Source organism: Emydura macquarii, unplaced genomic scaffold (assembly GCF_026122565.2).
Source record: "Emydura macquarii macquarii isolate MOO-44397 ecotype Brisbane River unplaced genomic scaffold, CSIRO-AGI_Emac_v2 contig_3345, whole genome shotgun sequence".
NCBI classification, from domain to species: domain Eukaryota; kingdom Metazoa; phylum Chordata; order Testudines; family Chelidae; genus Emydura; species Emydura macquarii.
This window is the reverse complement of record NW_027133482.1, coordinates 5,791,548-5,810,859: the sequence shown is the minus strand read 5'-3', so window position 1 is coordinate 5,810,859 and position 19,312 is coordinate 5,791,548. Positions and strand designations below refer to the sequence as shown.

Below are 19,312 nucleotides of genomic sequence, written 5' to 3'. Positions count from 1 at the left end.
TCGGCTCCCAGCAGACGGCAACGTTTTTACGTGGGTTTATCTTCCTGTTGTCAGCCCAGCTGCTCCCCTCCTGTGAGCCCCGAGCCCCCCGCTGTGCTCCAGCACCATGGCAGTGGGCAGGGGGCGAAACCCTGGCTTATGATTGCAACGCCCCCAGCTCCCTTGTGGGATGGAGGCTCCCTGGTGCAGGGTGCAGAACCACCAAGTAACACTAGGACCTAGCTCCTGTCTAGCACTTTGCATCTGGAGACCTCAAAACGCTTTACAATGGAGGCCAGGACCATCATCCCCATTTCACAGATAGGGAAACTGAGGCACAGGCAGATGATGTGACTTGCTCAAGGTGACCCAAGGAGCTGGTGGGAGAGCTTGGAGCAGAACCCAGGGCTCCTGGCCTCAGTTCTCTATCCACTAGGTCATGCTGCCAGAGTCTGATGGGCGACCCCGCCTGCCCACCTGGAGCGCCATTGCCTTCAGCTGTGGTCTGCATGGGCACACAGGTTCAGCTGCATGGGTCCAAGATCTGGACCAAAGGGACACCTCGGGAGGGCTTGCGGTGTAGGGGACACAAGGGGGTGTCGGGGTAGGACACAGCACACAGCACACAACGCGGTGATTACAATTCCTGCAGCCACCCTGCCGGAACTGTTGCTAGCAGGTGGGTTGGGGCATGACGGGGTCTTTACAGAAAAGTCTTCTTCCGGCAGGAATCAAGTGTGTTACTGACTGTATGCAGCGTTTGCTTGTAGCCGGGCGGTGGAGGGAAAGGTGTTCCCTGTACCAAGGGGGGACAATGGACAGGTTCACAGATGACGTTGTGAATTGGTCACTTCACTAACAGCTCAGGGCATTTATTAGGTGATGCCAGCTTCATCAACCCAGGCGAACCACTGCCGCAAACAGCCCCCCACTGTAAACATAAAAGGGGAAGGTAAGGGGCCAGTTCCCCAGCTGCTGTAGATCAGCCTCGCTCCATGGAAATCAGCAGAGCTGGTCATTTACACCAGCTGAGGTTCCTCCCCCACTAACTTCCTAATCAGACAGAGGAGGGCTGCCAGCCCAGAAACGGCAGAGGCCTAGGGTCACTGCAAGGTGATGCTGATTTGTACCAGCTGAGGAGCTGGGCCTCGTTCTGCTTTCCAGGCCACTTTCTCTAGACTCTGTCTGGGCCATGGTGCTCAGGTCCCAGTAGAAATGGAGAGACAGAGAGCGGATCCCTGCTCGGTAATAAAAGGCCTCAATGGATTTTTGCACATGAGGCAGGTAAATATGGCGTGGCTGTGTGTGTGTAGATATGTCTTTGTTCCCATGTGTTGTCTGTGGTCATCATCATGCTAATATCTGAGTCCATTTAAAAAACAAATACATTAAAGTGTAGATGTGGTTTTATTTTGGTGATATATTTAAAGTGGCAACTTTTAAAATTTTATTAAAAATGTTCTTTGTTTGGTTTTTAAATGGACACTGGCAGATCAAAAATCACGGGGTGTGGAGAGCTAACAAGTCCCCAGTGCTGTGACTGGATCTGCACAGGCAGAGCTGATTGCAGGATCAGGACTCACATCTGGGTTTTAAAACAGGCAAAACTTTAGGAACCAACTTTTCATGATGTATCCTGGCTTACTCTTTCACACATCTCTGGACTTGATAATTGAAAGACTGTGGTCAGTTTCCTGTTTGTTTCCAGTCCGTTTCCCTTTGGGACTTTTCTGTGCCTATCTCTTAAATGTTCCTCTTATTGGTCTGAAACTTGCCTACCTTCCATGCAGATCTGGTGCCACTTCGCTTTTAATGGTGGCAATAACTTCCCATCAGAAATAAAGAAGCATGAAACAGACACAGGGAAAGATTCTGATTCGGGGAAGCATGTAAGCCGTGAACTTGAAGTCTGTGAGACTTAAGCACAGGGCTAAAGTGAAGCACATGGTGAAATACTGTGCTGAGCAGGGAGGTTTTCCTGAATTGGGGCCAGAGTTATTTATGCTCAGGGAAAGATCCCACAGCAATTTCACTTTCCGGAGTGAGTAACTTCTTTGCCTGTCTCCTTTTGGGGCTGGGGCAGGCCTTGGCAAGGCGGAGAGGTATACTGAGGCACTGGCCCAAAGTGATAGTGTTGTGGGTCCCAGCCCTGTGCTAACCTATGCAGGCAGAGCAGCTTGCAGGTGAGAGGTGTTGGGCCCCAGGCCGGCAAGGACTCACAAATCTGTTGATCTTTATGCCTGGTGAGTAGTCCCACTGCAATCAATGGGATGCCTTGAAGTGCATAGAAGTTAAGCATGTAATTTGCAGGACCAGAGTCTTGGTATGGAAACATCAGAGGGGAAAGTTGTAGATTCAGGCCTTCCCCAAGGCAGGTTTCCACTGGATTGCTCTCTTTAAAAAAAAAAACAAACAAACAAACAAGCAAACACACAAAACCAAACCGACCCATTCAAGTCTTGTTGTAAAATTTCTTTTTTGAAAATCCAAACCTAAATTTTGGCCCAACTCTCAGCCCTGCTGCCAGGATCTCAAACCCAGATCGCTGCATTTGGCTTCACAAGCATTCTCCTGCTTCTCGGTTTCTGTGAATCCGTGGGGAATTACAGTGACCATATATAGCCATACTGAACGCTGTGGACAGACGCAGGGAGGGGAGCAGTGATCGTCAGGCAAACCTTTTGGGAGGCCTTTGGCATTTGAGTCACTGCTATTGTTGTGCTCACGCTAAAGGCTTTTCCTTTTCCTTTTCCCCTTTGGACAAACTGCCCCGCACCCAGAAATGCCCTTACTAGCCCGGCTGAATGCTGCATGCACCAGGGGGTTGGTGGTGGAGTCTCCGTAATAATCATGCTTTTCAAATTCAAACTGGAAACAAGGCGGTGGGGGCGGAAGAGTGGGAAATCGACCACAGCACTTACCTAGGGATGTGGTGATCTCCTGGGTCAGAGCGTCCAGTCCCCTGTCATCAGAGGCAACCCCGTCAAATCACCCCCTTCATTAAACTTGCCGTGCTCCATCTGCAGACTAGTTGGGTGTTTTGCCCCAGTGGGAGGCTGTCCCGGAACCTCCCTCCTCTGATGATTAGAAATTGTCTTCTGATTTCCAGCCTAACATTTACTCATGGCCACTTGTTCTTGTGCCAACATGGCCTAGCTTCAGCAGCTCTTCTCCCTCCCTTCTGTATTTGTAGAGAGCAATCCGGTCCCGTCTCAGCCTGCATTTTGCCAGGCAAAACAAGCCAAGCTCTTAGATTCTGCTCATAAGACGGGTCTATCCATTCCAGTCATCCTAGTAGCCCTTCTCTGCACCTCTCCGCCATCATTTCAACGCTTGACATCAAGACTGGATGTCTCTTTCTAAAAACTAAGCTTTATTTCCATTACAAGTGAGTGAACTTTTTTGCAGGGATCCCTGGGTGAGGGTCTGTGGCCTGGGCTATGCAGGAGGTCAGACTAGATGACCACAATGGTTCATGAAAATCCATGAATCTGTAGATCTCAAGGTATGCTACAAATGTGGGAAAGCCTTTTGTGGAAAGGGAAACTGAGGCACAGAGCAGTTAAATGACTTGCCCAAAGCAAAGCAGCACGTCAGTGGCAGGGTTCAGGATAGGACCCAAGAATTCTGACCTACCAGCACCATGCTTGCTCCGCTATGTCAGAGGTGCCCCTCATGTGCTGCCTTGGGCTAAGTTATTCCTGGTTCATTAGGGGGTAAATTAATTAACCCTGTACCCCTCATTGTTTGGACATTGGAGGCACGAGTGAAATAGCTGCAGCATCTCGGAGTAAAGCCGTGTCTGCTGCAGCCAGTTGTTTTAAAGGCAAACATGTTCATGCTGCAGGTTCAGGTTTAAAGTCTCCCTGGGATCCTGACCCTCTGTGGTCATTAACGAGACCTCATGGAAAGTTTTGCAAGTGTCCTGACCAGATTCTGCAATCTGGTTCATGCCATTATTTTCACACAAGTGCCTCCTCAGCAGAACAAAATGCTCTTCTTCTTTTCCTGTCCTGAACTGTTGTGCCAGTGTCCCTGGGTGCTGTTGAACGCCTGGGCTGCCCCACCCCAGAGGTGGCTGCATTTCAGTCCCTGGGATGTTATTTTCAGACTAACTGAAGCAACCACCGATGACCGAGCCAAGCAGGGCAGAGCACCTAGCGACTTGCTTTGGAATAGGCTGCAGCGGGAGAGCAGATGGCTCTGCAGATCCCGGAAAAAGGCCTCTTCATTCGCTTCTCTAGCTCCACACCTCACAGCTTGTCTCACTGAAGCCAAGGGGGGATTACTGCAGATTTATGCTAATGTGAATGAGATGCGACGCTGTCTCTGTGCAGCTTCCTTTAGCAAGAGCGTGCACCTGGGCGTGGAAGGATGGTCTTGGGGTTCAGGCGTAGGACTGGGGGGCAGTTGGGATCTTTACTAGGTTGGCCCACAGACTGACTTGGTTTGAGCGAGTCACTGCCTCGCACCGTGCCTCAGTTTCCCCATCCGTAAAAGGGCGGGGGGGCCAGTAACTCCTCTCTTCCTCCCAGAGGCGCAGTGAGGATAAAGCAGTGCAGTGATTTGAGATCATCAGGTGATGGTGCGGTTGTGGGCGATGGAAATGCGGTTATCAGCCTCCTTGAGCTGTGGGTGTGGGCACGACGGGGTCCCTGAAAACATCTCCAGACTGTTAGGCACAGACCGGTCTTCCCAGCCGCACCAACCTACTTACCTTCCAAAGCACGGGCAGGCGGTGCAGGCCGGGTGGGAGGGGAGCATCCATCGCAGCAGGGGAGGAGCTCACCGTCTCTCGAGAGCGCCCTCCTCTGGCCGTGGAGGGGAGTGGAAGTGAGGTTCCCTTTGCTCCACTCCTGTCCTAAGCTGACTGGGTGGGACGGTGGCTGTGACTGCAGAGGGAATTGAAGCTGACCGGGAGGTAGCAGCTGTGTGTGCAGCGAGCGGGCCCTGGTTGCGTAAATACTCCCCCAGGCCCCGGCACTGGCTTTCCCCTGCACATTCCTGTTCCAGTGACTTGGGCTGATGCCAGCGACTGATTAGCAGTCAGCACGCCAGCGAAATCACCCAGCGGCTCTTTTGTTTATATCCTGCCTGGCCGGGGATGGGGGCTGGCTCCCCTCCCCCCCCCTTTTTTTTAAATGGCACGTCGTTCAGTCGGTTTCCTGCGAGGAAGCCCTGGCCGTGGAGGACTGTGCGCCGGCGAGGTGGTGGCGAGCGTCCGATGGGCAGGCGCTGCCGGGCTGAGCCAGCGAGGGCCCGCCCGAGGCTCTCCGAGGAGCATGGTTTGCTCTGTAGCTGCAACCAGCAGTTTTGTCCCTCAGGGAGGGCCGGATTCCCCGGTCAGCCACTGACTCCTTGGGTGACCTTGGGCAGTTAACCAAACACAGCCCTTTGAGCAAGAATCACGCTCCCATTTCCTGGCTGCTCCTCTGTGCCCCTCCTGCAACGGGACAGGACGGGAAAGCAGCCAGCTCTCCCCCCTGGGGAAATCCAGTGAACAATAACCTGCACTCTAGCCTTTGCCATAGCAGTAACCCTCGTCCTACCCCTAGGCCTTGCAATAAACCAACTGCTCCCCCGGGCAGGGGCTCTGCATGGGCATGTTCATTGCCTAGGCAGTAATCACAGCTGGAGTATATATCTGTGAGTGAGCTTTAATCTAGCCAGCTTGGGTCCTAGGGTAATGAAGCCGTGGCAGTTTAGGCTGTTCAAGCCTGCCGGGAACCCCGGGTGATTGATGTGTGACGGCTCCGCTGTTCCGCTCCCTGAGCTAGCTAGATTTTAAAGCGAACTCGGGCTACGTCCACATGCTCTGTGGTCACAGTATAGACGTGCCCTAAGCGCAGTAATAGCTCTGCGGTGCCTTTCCCTGGAGCCCCCAGTATCCGGCTCTGCCCATGGGAGCAGGGGCCGTGGTGAGGAAGGGACAATCCTGTCCATGAATAAATCAGTTAGTTTCACCTTCTGGTTCTTCGCCCATGGTTCAGTGCTGCAACGTTTGCACTGGCAAATGCTGTGCGAAAATGGTTCTCTTGTGGCTAGGTTCTTGAAGACCGACCTTTGGGTCCTGAACTCTCCGATGCGGTCCTTTTAACTCATTTAAAATGTATTCATTCATTGTATTAAAAACATCAGTGTCTCCAAAACTTTTGGTTTAAAAGACTTTATGAAAAGTGTATCGATACCAATGGCCTTCATTTTTGGGTCTAAAATGTCCCCATCGTAAAACGTGGTTTTATTGACGTCAACATTTTCTGGGGGGAGAAATGTCAGTCTTGCTGAAATTTTTCAGTTGGCTGATCAGGAGAATTGAAACGAAACATTTTTTGTTTGGAAAGGTCAATTGGCAATGACTGTGTTTGTTTTGAAATGTGGCATCATTTCATTGTGGTCTGAAAATCCGAACATCTCCGCATTTGTCACTCTCTGTTTAAAACTTGTTGCGTGGCCCACAAAAATCTCAATGTTTTGATGTTTTGACTTTCTATTCTGATGGGCAACAGAACCTAATTTTACATCTCAAAAATTCCATTTCCCACCCGGCTCTGCACTTATTTGACTTAATATGTTACTGATTACAGCTCATTATTAATCATAATGCTTGTATCTGCTGCTTTTCATCCATAGATCTCAAAGCACTTTACAAAGGAGGGCAGAATCATTATCCACGTTTTACAAATGGGGAAACTGAGGCACAGAAAGGTGAAGTGGCTTGCTTGAGATCACCAGCAAAGCAGTAGCAGAGCCAGAAACTTAATCCAGGTCTCCTCAGTCCCAGTTCTGTGCCTGAATCATTAGGCCACACTGCCACCCCCTTGTAATCTTACACAGTGGACTCTGCTTATTAGCAACCACTCAGGTCCCAGCAAAAAGTTGCTCTTATCTGGCCATTGCTGATAAGCAGAAGTCAGGCTTGAGGGGGACTGCAGTCAGGGCAGGAAGTGCTGGATGTGCCAAGTCTGGGCGCCTGGTGCCGGGGCAGGACACAGCTCAGAGAGATGTACCAGGCAGACTGTGGGCAGGGGCTCCCCGGGAATCTCTCAGGGTTATGCAAGGGAGATGGTGAATTCCTACCACCTGCTTATAGTGCCTGGGACGCTTGTCTGTGCCCACTGGGGTACACTCGCTCCAAACGGACAAGAAAAGTGTTCCTCTTGGGCTCTGCAAGCCCTGCTCTTTCCCCATGCAGGCTGGCATTTGCACCCCCACTTTCTCGGCTCCCTGCGTGAGTACCTGGGGCAGAGCAGAGAGAACTTGGCGCTCAATCTGTGGGAGGTAGTTAGCCCCCAGATTCCTGCTCTGGCTCCGGGGCTGGGGTCCTGCCAACCTGTCTGTGCATCCCGCTGCATTATGCTCGAGTGCCCGGTTCCTTGACCTCTGCAAACCCGTCCCGCAGTGTGCACAGATTTGCTGCCCGTGGGGAAGCAGAGCTCCCAGCTGATCAACTTCAGCTCCATTCAGCGCTGTCCTTAGCGGGTGGCACTTAGCTGTGTCTACAGTAAAACCAAACAGACGTTTATTCGACAGAGCTTCAGATAAAGGTTCAAACAGGCTGGACGCCCCTGGTTACAGAGAAAAGAAAAACACAGCGTGCAAGTTAGCGCCTACGCGTAGTGACAGGTTCCTTTCCTGTCTAACAAGGTATTTCTCACTCCATGGTCATACAGCGCTTGTCCAGTCGAGAGCGCTGAGATCTGATTTCATGAGGCCCTCACGCTGGCTGAGTGCCCCCTCTGTAACGGAGGCTGTCTGCAGCCCCTCTCTCTCCTTTTAGATCGTTCCAGACCTTTTGTCTCGCTTCGTCACCATCATTAAATTAGCCCTGAGGGTCCTCCCAGTCAAGGTGTTTTCCTTGGGCTCTTTTGTACTTTGTAATGGCTCGGGTGTGCACCTTGTTTAGACTCTGCTCTTGGCTGGGAGCTGGGAATTGTCCTCACTTGGGCTGGCGCTAGCTCCGAGACACAGCCCCGCCTCGGTGACGCGTCTCACCTCCAGCAGCGTTGGTCACAATATTCCACGTGCTCCGTAACTCTTCAAACGTTTCCCTACGTGCTTCCTGCAGCCAGTGAGGTTTTAGCTTTTGGCTGAGACCACACGTGGCCCCTTCGGTGAAATAGTGTGAGGGTGGCAAATGCAAGGGAAATGTGCCCACCTGGGCATGTCTAGGCAAGTCCCTGGGTGCAGACTTGTAATTGTGAACTCCCTGTCTGTTGCCAGCATGGGATGTCTGAGTTGCATCTTCCCTCGACATAATGCAGTACTTTTTCGTAACTAATAGTAACCTCAAATACAGTAGAACCCATTTATCTAAGTCTCCATTATCTGGCTCTCCATATTAACTGGACTCCCACCCATGCGCACACCGGGATATGGGAAATTGATGCTTCAGTCTGGGACAGCAGGGCTTGGGCTCCGCTGCCTGGGGCTGACAGCCAGGGCCCGGCCGTGTAGAGCGGAAGCGTGGAAGTTAGCTTCACAGGCTCTCCTGATTATCCACATTTTGATTCTCCCAGGTAGATTGGATCACCCGGGTTTGACTGTAGAAGTTGGACAAAGCTTAAGATCCAAATAGAAGTAAATATAAGGATTGGAAACGTGGTTACGGATAAAAGAAAAACCCACAATCTAGCGCTTACACGTTCTTGACCAGAGAGGAAAGGATCTTGTTAATATTTCTCACCCAGTGCTCTGTGCGTACCGCATTTGTCCAGTCAAGAGAGCTGTTCGTGCTGGCGGAGTGTTATCTTGGCAATGGATGCCACTATCGTGTGCCTTCCCTTCTCCTTTTCTACAGGCGCAGCCTTGTCTTTCTAAAACCAGGGTGTTTTGTTAACTTCAGTTCACCCCAATGGTCCCCCCGTTCAAGGTCTTTTTCTTGGGCTCTGTTGTGCTTTAAAAAGGTGCAAGTGTACAACCTTGTCTAGACTGTCAACGTTTGGCTGGGCTGGGTTGAAATTGTCAGTTATCCTCACTCTTGGTGGGGTTACCGCTAAGAACCAGCCACCCCTGGTGACCAGTTTCATCTCCAGCAGCTTTGGACACAATATTCTCCATGTTGCCGGACTCGTAACGTATTTCCGGTGTATACATCCTGCAGTACCCAGGACCACCCGTGAGTTCTTAGCTTCCAGCAGAGACCACACGTGGCCCCTTTGGTGAAATATCATGAACGTGGCCATCATGGGGGAAACACGCCTGTCTAGGCAAGTCCCTCGGTACAGACTCGTAACCGTGTATGCCCGCCTCTGATGCCAGTGTGGGGCATGTGGGTCACACTCCCCCATTGGGTGGGCACGTGGGTGCCTTTACCCATCATCTGTTTCGCTGTGACATTCCCACGGGTACCATGTGAACTGCGGTGTCCCCTTAACTCTCCAGCGTGGCGAGCCTTTTACCCTGCTTTGCTGTGAGAACAAATACTGCTGGCCAGTCACACACAGCCACTATCCTGCAAAGTCACTCCCAGGTTGATGACCTGAATACTCTGGCCAGTCATTCATGAATTACACACACTGCAACACGGGCAAAGTCCCAGCCTTGTCCCCCAGAAACGCACATCTTGTGTTGCCCAGGTCTCTCCTCCTGGACACCAGAAGCTCATAGAAAGTCTGTCACTTCATCAGTGGAAAATGATATGCAGAGACCTTGTTATCTCACAGGGAGGTTCCCGCACACCTCAATCCAAACACACTGGTTTAGGTAAAACCAAGTTTATTAATTACTGAAATACATCTCCCTGGACACTCAGTAACAGACTTGAAAGTTGCCATACTTCAACAAAAAACAAACTGCAGCGTGAAACTGCAGAGCTGGGACTCGTATGCAAACATGACATGATCTGAGCAGGTCTGAATAGACACTGGGAGTGGATAGTCAGCTACAAAAAATAATATGCCCTCTTTTTGACATTCACACCTTCTCATCAACTGTTGTGGACGGCCTCATCCACCCCGAGTGGATTTACCTAGTTAACACTCGCCGTCCTCGCTGGGATGTAACTCACCCATCCTTGCATGTGTGTGTATATGTATATATATACCACACACTGAAGTTTCCACTTCATGCATCCAAGGAAGTGGGTTTCTGCCCACAAAAGCTTATGCCCAAATAAATTTGTTAGTCTTTAAGGTGCCACAGAACTCCCATTGTTTTACTGAAAGAAAGATTTTGAGTGATTCCGAGTAAGAAGGCGTACAAGGCAGAATTGGTTACAAAGTGGGGGGGCGGGGGAGATAAAGCACGACTAAATATCTAACGTAGCAAGCTAAATGAATTCAAAGCACAGGTTTGTCTCACCAGCTGCTTTTCCAGTCTTACGGCCAGGACCTCTCCCCCAGTCTGGTGTTCCTTCAGACCTCGTGGCTGCTGTGAGCAGAGAGAAAGGGAAGAAGAGGTGATTTAACTTCTACCTTTCATAATCCACTTTCTTGCGCAACAGCCGTCTCCTGCTACGGCTCCAGCGACAGAAATCTGTGTCTCTGTTAAAATGTGAATTTTCGTTCACGCCCTTCTTCCTGCCAGAGAATGGCCACCCGGTTATGTGATGGTCCCGGTGATCTCGTTGATAGCTGGCTGGGCCGTTGAGTGCTGAGGAGCTGGTGTGTGTCTCCTTTTCTAAACGTGGGAAATGCTTTAATGGTGTTATGCAACAGAATCTCATCGCTTTACCTACAAACTCGTACGTCTTTTACCAGGGTAATGATCAGCAAAGGATGTTTTCCAAGAATACCTCACAAAGTACACCTTGTACAGAATTTATCCCAGCTTTGGAAATAAGGTAGACATAATGCTACAGACTGTCACAGTGGCCTGCTCCTGACCACAGGCAAGCTGGCTACAGCCAGGGAAGGAAGGACTGGGATGTACTGAGCCTGGGCCTGTCTGGTGCCAGGGCAGGATGAAGCCCGCAGAGCAGAGGAAGAGGTATTGTCCAGCACCATCATTTCCTTCTCTGGCTGCAGCCCCACAAACCTGCCTGCAGCTGTGGCCTTTCTTCCTCGAAAGGTAGCTGGTGAGGTAGCCTGTTGCCGATATCCAAATCCCATTCACATTCAAGTCAGTGGGACAGGATCAGTGCCTGCCAAGGTATCATTATCGCGAGAAAGTTGTTAACATTGGGATTGCTGGTAAGTGGCCTCTGCTGTACTTGGAGTGGGAGCTCTTTGGGACAGAGACCATCTTTGTACAGCACCGAGCACAATGGGGCCCTGGTGCACGAGTGGGGCTCTCGCACAACTGAAATACAAACCAGCAGTAGTAATGAGCCAGATCTACCACTTCCAAGCAAGTGCGTGGGACAGAACAAGAGTGGGGCTGGTAGATGTGGGGTTGTGGCCGAGCACCTTGGCCCAGATACTCAAAAGTCTTTAGGCTCCTTAAATACCTTTGAAGATCTGGGCCATTCTGTTTACTTCCCCCACTCACGTCACTGATTCATTCTGTTCTAAACTGTGTCGCCATATGCTGCTAAATAGCTGCCATGTTCCTCCATGGTCTTGGGAAGCCATTGTTACATATTGGATCACTGACCTACCTCCAGGGTTATGATGAAGCTTTAGATCCCTTCTTCTCCCGGAATTGCTCCTTGAATTACCATCTTCCTCCCTTGGCTTCACTCCATCCTCCCAGCTGAGACCCTTCTGCCCATCTCTCCAGGAATCCTCCTTGCTTTGCACTCCTCATGCATTGCCCCCCTCCCCTGAAAGGCTGCCCGATGTCTCGCCTTAGCCTAGGGACGAACCATGCCACCCTTGTCGTAGGACCCTGGGCATTAATCTGGCAGCTCTCCAGGCTGGGAATGCTGCTTCCTTTTCCTAACAATCTCTGTGGGGAAATCAAACTCAGAGCGATTATGTTTTGTTGTCTTTTAAACCAGCTGGAATATTTGCTCCCGGGGAAAATGGTGATGAGGAGGGTCTGAGGACTTTTCTAACCCTTCTGCTTTGTTCCTTGTTTTTTTTTTTTTTAGGTGTGAAGAAGAGAACCAAAGTGATCAAGAACAACGTGAACCCTGTGTGGAACGAGGCAAGTAGCTGCCCCTTCTGGACCTGCTCTCCTTTCTCGCCAGGAGCCACGTTTGCCAGAGACAGCTTGGTCTGAATTCTGCCCCATGCGGGAAAAGAGCAGAGCCCTGTATCTCTCTTTCCTAGCACCCAAGTTTATCCCTGGTGTAGCTACGCTGCAGTGAGTGCTGTTACACCAGGGGCCCCTTTTAGCCCATTGTTGTTCACTGCTGGGTCCAGATCCTTAGGATCGTGCCTTGATCCATCCCCATGCGCTGGCATGTTTCCTCACACAGGCCTGCGTTTCCCCAACACGTGATCCGGGCAGGATGCAAAATAGCGTCCGTGCTCCTACCCCTTGGCCCTGGGCATGTTGGGTGGTCAGCAACCAGCTCAGAAATCTCCTGCTGTAAAGGGAACTGGCTCCTGCTGCTGCCGGGTGGAAGCAGAGCTGCTCAGCTGTGTCTTGTGCTGGAAACAGACTCTCCTTTCGCTCAGGTGGGCAGGGGGGTGCTTTTGGAGCAGGAGGATGAGAGTTCGATCCCTGTTGGGTTTTGCACGGTGCCCTTCAGAAAAGCTGGTGGGTGAATGTTTCCCATCTTCATTCTGGCTCTCACTAAAGCCCACAGGAAACCTCTTCTGCAGAGCCTCTGTGGTCAGTGTCCTGGGCGGGAGATCTGGGGCAGAGACTACAGTTGGTGCACGTGGCCCTGTATGCTGGTGCCCGTGTGTCCCTTGATCTAGTGTAATGATGACACTGTATCAGCCGTCTCTGAACCCAGGACCTGCAGCATCAAAGCACTGACCTCCACAACTGGAGCTAAAGGAGTAACTCCGCTAGCTGGCAGCAACAGTAGGCTGTTGTCCTCTACTAGCCAACCGCAGCAAGACAATTGCTTACTGCTTGTGTACAAGTGATTTATGCTCCTAGCAGGAATTAGTTTTAATTGAAAGCGGCGCTGCTGTGGGTCCTCTAAAGGAAATCTGGAGTGATCAAAGGGTGACATATCAACCCTGGGTGGCTTTAGGAGGCTTAAAACACTGTCCTCCACCAACCTCTCCTTCTAGCTACGGTTGTGAGGACAAATTCCTGGTGGAGCCAAGCAAACAGCACTTTCTGGTCATGCGCTGTATCAGGGGAGAGGCATTGTACTGTGGACATGGGCAGAGATTATGGATGGGCAGTTTTTTTTCTAGATAAATGCTGTGTGTGTAATAAATGTATAATGCTAATGTACGTGGCTCAATGTCTAGTTGGCAGCCGGTCACAAGCGGAGTGCCCCAGGGGTTGGTACTGGAGCCAGTTTTGTTCAACATCTTCATTAATGATCTGGAGGATGGGGTAGATTGCACCCTCAGCAAGTTTGCAGATGACACTAAGCTGGGGGGAGTGGTAGATACCCTGGAAGGTAGGGATAGGATACAGAGTGACCTAGACAAATTGGAGGATTGGCCAAAAGAAATCTGATGAGGTTCAACAAGGACAAGTGCAGAGTCCTGCACTTAGAACGGAAGAATGCCATGCACAGCTACAGACTGGGGACCGACTGGCTAGGCAGCAGTTCTGCAGGAAAGGACCTGGAGGTTACAGTGGACAAGAAGCTGGATATAAGTTAACAGTGTGCCTTTATTGCCAAGAAGGCTAATAGCATATTGGGCTGCATTAGTAGGAGCATTGCCAGCAGATCAAGGGAAGTGATTATTCCCCTCTATTCGGCACTGGTGAGGCCACATTTGGAGTATTGCGTCCAGTTTTGGGCCCCCCACTACAAAAAGGATGTGGACAAGTTGGAAAGAATCCAGCGGAGGGCAACGAAATGATGAGGGGGCTGGAGCACAAGACTTATGAGGAGAGGCTGAGAGAACTAGGCTTGTTTAGTCTGCAGAAGAGAAGAGTGAGGGGGGATTTAATAGCAGCCTTTAACTACCTGAAAGGGGGTTCCAGGGAGGATGGGGCTGGGCTGTTCTCAGTGGTGGCAGATGACAGAACAAGGAGTAATGGTCTCAAGTTGCAGTGGGGGAGGTCTAGGTTGGATATCGGGGAAAAAGTTTTTCCCTAGGCGGGTGGTGAAGCACTGGAATGGGTTACCCGGGGAGGTGGTGGTGGAATCTCCATCTTTAGAGGTTTTGAAGGTGCAGCTTGACAAAACCCTGGCTTGGAAGATTTAGTTGGGGTTTAGCTGTGAGCAGGGGGTTGGACTAGATGATCTCCTGAGGTCCCTTCCAACCCTCATCTTTTATGAGTCTATGATACATGGCAGGAGTGATGTTCAGGGGCTATTTTGGGGGCTGGGGGGTCAGGACTCTTGGATTCTATCCCAGCCTCTGTTGCTAAGTAGCTGGGTACACTTGGACCAACCTCCAATCCTGTGGGTCTGCCCTTTTTTAAACCCCTGGTACTGCAGGGGTTTGTGGGGCATGAGCTCTCTACCTCTGGTAGTTGTATTGTGCCATGATCCTAAGCACGCAGCACACCAGCCCATTGAGGTCAAAAGGATGACTCGCGTCCTTCAAGTTAAGCACATGCATAAGTGTTTGCGGTCTCTGGAGAGATGGGCAGCATTTGTAAATCTCGCTGAGAGATCTGTAGCGAAAGGTAATTGACACTGGCCCAGTGATCATTGTAAGCACAGGCAAGGTGGGGGTGGCCTTGTTTTGTGCCAACGAGGTGCTGAAATGTCTTAAATGTTGCCCTGTTGAAAAATAAAACCCATCCACACGCTATGCAGGATTTCGTTCTTTAAAAAAGAAATCCTAGACCTGTCGGGCTGGAAGAGCCTGCCAGAGGTCATCTAGTCCAGCCCCCTGCGCTGAGACAGGACCAAGTAAGCCTAGGCCATCCCTGACCGGTGTTCATCCAACCTGTTCTTAAGGACCTCCAGTGATGGGGATTTCACAACCTCGCTGGGGAACCTGTTCCAGAGCTGAACTCCCCTTGGAGTTAGAAAATTTTTCCTAATATCTAACCTAAATCTCCCTCTGCTCTAGATTAAGCCTATCACTTCTTGTCCCACCCTCAGCGGACATGGAGAACAGTAGATCACTGTCGTCATGATACAACCTCTTACATATTTGAAGACTGTTACCGTGTCCCACCTCAGTCTTCTCTTGTCTACACTAAGCCTGACATCCAGAACTCAGTTAGCCAAGGAATTTTCCAGAGGTCTGTCAGGTTTTCAGTCCACTTCAGGCTGAATCAGCTGTGATGCTGTCAATTGCTGCGCGGCAGCGTGGAGGGCTCTCTTGAAATGTCCCATGGAAACGAGCGCTTTTTCAAGTGCTACTTCATCACTGTAGTATCAGAGCACCTTCCACTCATTAATGTATTTAACCCCACAACACTCCTGCAAGGTTTGCAGATGGGAAACAGGAGCACAGGGTAGATCAAGTGACTTTCCCAAGGTCGCATAGAAAGTCTGTGGCTGAGCTGAGAACTTGAACCCAGGTGGCCTATGTCCCACTATAGTGCCTCATCCACTCCCTAAGCAGTGCTTTTAAACATATGTATCTGGACAGCATGACTGTTGCCTAATCACACCCCTGGGTGGGAAGGAGGAAATCTGACAGGAAATCTACAAAGCTTCTTTTAAAAAAATACCATCCAGTGTCTCATGAACGGACCGTACATATTAACTTAAAATGATGAACTGCAGAGGTCTTAGGCCATTCCAATGATTTCCACCTGCCAAGGCAAAGTATGAATTCATGACTAGAGCCAGTCCAAAAGCTTTTGATAGACCAGTTTCCCACTGACCAATGCAGTTGTGTTAAAATTGAAACTGACAAGGTTTTTCAACAGGAAGTCAGAATGTGTTTTGACAACGTTGTTTTGAATTTTTGCAGACTTCTATGTTACATTAGAACACTCATTTTAAAATAATGTTGTGTATTCTATACAACAGTGAATGTTATCATATAAAAGTCCAAATGAAATGGTTCAACACTATTGAAACAAAGTGGTTCCAAATCACACTTTTCATTTGGTGGGAAATTTGAACATTTCATCTTTTGGCTCTGATATTTTTTTAAATTTATTTTGGAATTTCCCATGGAAGGGAAATTTGTGTTGCTGACAAATTTCAAATATTGAAAGACTCCCAGTTTAAAACGGAGGCAATATTGTGTTTTGGATGTCCTCCACTTTTGCAGGAGAAATGAGGATAGAATTGGCTGAGAATTTTTCTATGTAACAGTTTTCTGTGAAAACGCAGTTTAATCAAAATCGACACACTTAGTTGGAATGTGTCAATTTCGATGAACTTTTCGACCGGAGACAGTCATGTCAAAAAGCTTTGATACGGTAAAAACATTTCCTTTTGACTGTCTCATTTTGTTTCACTTATTTTAATATAAGCATCGAAGCTATTTATTTTAATGTTTTTATATAGTGTATTTAATATTGCATTATGTTTCAACATTATTGAAATGAAATATTTAGAGGTTTTTTAATTGAAATTTTTTAGAACTTTTTTCACTCCAATCCAAATTTTGAAATGGCGGCATTTCCTGCGGAATGGAAATTCCATTTTTTGACTCTCCCTGTGGGCCGGTGGCTGTCTCTGCTAACATTGTAACATGGCGATGATCTTTTACTGTTTCTCTTCTCGCTCTAGGGCTTTGAGTGGGATCTGAAAGGACTTCCCTTAGACCAGAATGCCGAGCTCAGTGTTGTGGTCAAAGACCATGAGACTATGGGAAGAAACAGGTAAGAAATGCCCCAAATCCTCTCTGTTGTTTCTTGCCCATTTAAGCTCCTGATTTTTTTTTCCAGGGAGGCTGTAGGGTAGCTCATAACCCAAACCGGGGTGGGGGGTTGGATGAAGGGACAAACCAAGTTTCCAGATTCTCACCTTCAGAACCCTATGATTCTGCCCTGCACCTCTGATCGTTTTTTACTCCCGGGCTGTGTGTATAAAAAGCTTCCCGTCCCGGAAAGGCTGAGTTATACATGTCCTTTGAATACCTGAAAATGATGACACGGCATGCAGGCAGGGGAGAATCACAACCAGACATTGACTTCCTGCTCCACCAAGCCGCTGCTCACTAGTCAAATCCCTCCTTGAGATTCTTCCCTGAAGCCCATGGGCCGTGAGTCAATATTCACAAGGGCTGGTAGAGCACAGTTGCGCTCATTCTGCATATTCTGCTCATTTCTTTCTCTCTATGGTGGTCTGTCCTTTTGCTGATGTAGCTAATAGCTTTGAGCCAGCTTCTGCCTTCAGAGGAATACCGATGTGATATGCCGCTTAAATGTGTGCCACATCCCACTCTGGTGGCTGGGCCACAGAGATAACAGCCTACTAGCGCTGCCAGCTAGTGAAGTCACTCCCTTAGCCAAAGCAGCAGAGATCTGTGCTGCGATGTTGAAGATCCGGGGCTCGACCCCGTGGAGGGGCAGTGGTGCTTATTGTGGTGGTGTTGCCTAGTGGATAGATCACTAGACTGGGGCTTGGGGCAGCAGAGTTCAACTCTTGGCTCGGCTGTCCTGGGACCTTGAGGAAGTCACTTCACCTCTCTGCCTCAGTTTCCCCATCTTTCCAATGGTAGTGCCCTCCTGTGTAAAGTGCTTTGAGATCTCCTGATGAAACGTGCTAGATAAGGTTGGATTATTACAGACATGCACAGCGCTCCTCTGACCTGAGCAGCGGCCGGGTATGTTTGACTAACTTGGAGGCAAAATGCGGCTCTTTTTGGTCTTTTTCTGCTTAAACTCCAAAAGCTTTGTTTGCTCAGCGAGCTGGGTGAGCAGTGCAGAGGGGCTCTGGGGAAGGGAAGCTAGCAGAGATGCATGCTGGGTTTTCTTTCCTTTCCTTTCCCTCTCTGAAAGCCAAGGACCTGGGTGGGGTTTGAATTTCATCCTGGCTATAGGTATGTAGCAGGATTTCTAGGCAGAGGTCTCACTGGAGTGGCTGGGGGTTTGCCTCCTAGTGCGAGCTGCTGCCTTTCTTGGTTAGTGTCAACGAATGGCATGTGGCATGTGTGACTTACGCCACCCACACGCGGCGTGTGGGTGAACTTCAGCGGCGCTGACGAGAGGCCGAGTGGAATGTGCTGCATTTCTGATGCTGTGGCGTTGAAAGCATTGGGGGAGAGGATGGGTTTTCTCCAGTGCAGAGTGCGTAAATGATCCTTTTGTGCCTCTGCTGCACGTTCCAGAGAAGCGCTGCGGACTGGTCGTGCCTTTCCAAGTGCTGGGCCTGCACGCCTGACGTGTATCCTCAAGGGGTGCTGCTCCTCTGATGCAGACGGGCCGCGTGCTCTCCGCGAGCAGCGCCTGCTGCCTGGTGGTGGTTTGGTTGTTTGGTATTCTTCCCGCTTTGTAAAAGCCTTTCCAGTGTGTGAATCACATCCCGATCCTGACCCTGCTTCAATCCACCAGCTCCCCAACCCCACCCCTGAAACAAACCAACCCAGTAAATATGGCAAATTAAAACCAAAGCTGCCCCCTGAAGCAGGATTTTCCCCCTGAAAAGGGGGCACCAGACACTGCAGGAACTATTCAGTGTGGCTGTTAATTTAACCTGGAAGCCCGCGGTGAGACGCAGCAGGTTAAAACGCTAAGTTAAACAGGCGGGACAGTGACCCAGATGTCCGGTGTTGGCATTGAGTGGGTTGGACGCTGTTATGAATCTGTAAGCAGGGTCTTACCTAGGCGTGATGGCCATCTTTACGGTATTTCACCGAAGAGGCCGTGTGTTGAGAGCGAAGAACTCGCCCGTTGCCCTGGTTATTGCGGGACTGTATGCACGAGAACTTATCGAAGAGTCGCGTAACGTAGAATATTGTGGCCAAAGCTGCTGGAGGTGAAACGGGTCCCCGGGGGACGGCTGGTTCTCAGCTAGCTGCCTCAGGAGTGAGACGAATTGGCCACTTTGGACCCAGCCAAGTGTCAAGAGCCTGGACAAGGTGTACACTTGGGCTCTTCTCCGCTTTGTACTGGCCCGAGGACAAGACCTTGACGAGGGGAACCATTGGGTGAACTGAAGTTAGCGACCCTGGTTATGAAGAGAGAGGAGGGCTGGGAGTGTTGGAAAGGAGAGAGAGAGGCACACGACGGTGATCTTGATTATGGAGGCAACGCTCTTCCAGCATGAATCTCAGGAAGTGTGGAGCCCAGCTTTCTGGACCGGACAAGCGCTGTACGGACTGGCCATGGGGTGAGGGAGACCGTATCAGAGAGGAAAGGGACTTGTTAATAGGTGCTCGAGATCAGGGGGTCCCAACCTTTTTGAGCAAAAGCCCCACTAGTTAACAGTAGGTAAAACACACGCCCTCCCCCCGACCTGGCCATAAACACACGCAACCCCTATGAACACACCTAACGGGAC

The 19,312-nt window shown here is 50.1% G+C and overlaps 1 protein-coding gene across 3 annotated transcripts in view; it reads left to right on the top strand.

Annotated features, from left to right (window-relative positions):
- Nucleotides 1–19,312, top strand: part of DYSF (dysferlin) — a 273,511-nt gene that overhangs the window by 16,583 nt on the left and 237,616 nt on the right. For all 3 annotated transcript variants that reach the window (XM_067533631.1, XM_067533629.1, XM_067533632.1), the window contains exons 2-3: nt 11,951–12,006; nt 16,598–16,689. In XM_067533631.1, the coding sequence (XP_067389732.1) occupies nt 11,951–12,006; nt 16,598–16,689 (148 nt within the window). The remainder of the gene's footprint in view (nt 1–11,950; nt 12,007–16,597; nt 16,690–19,312) is intronic.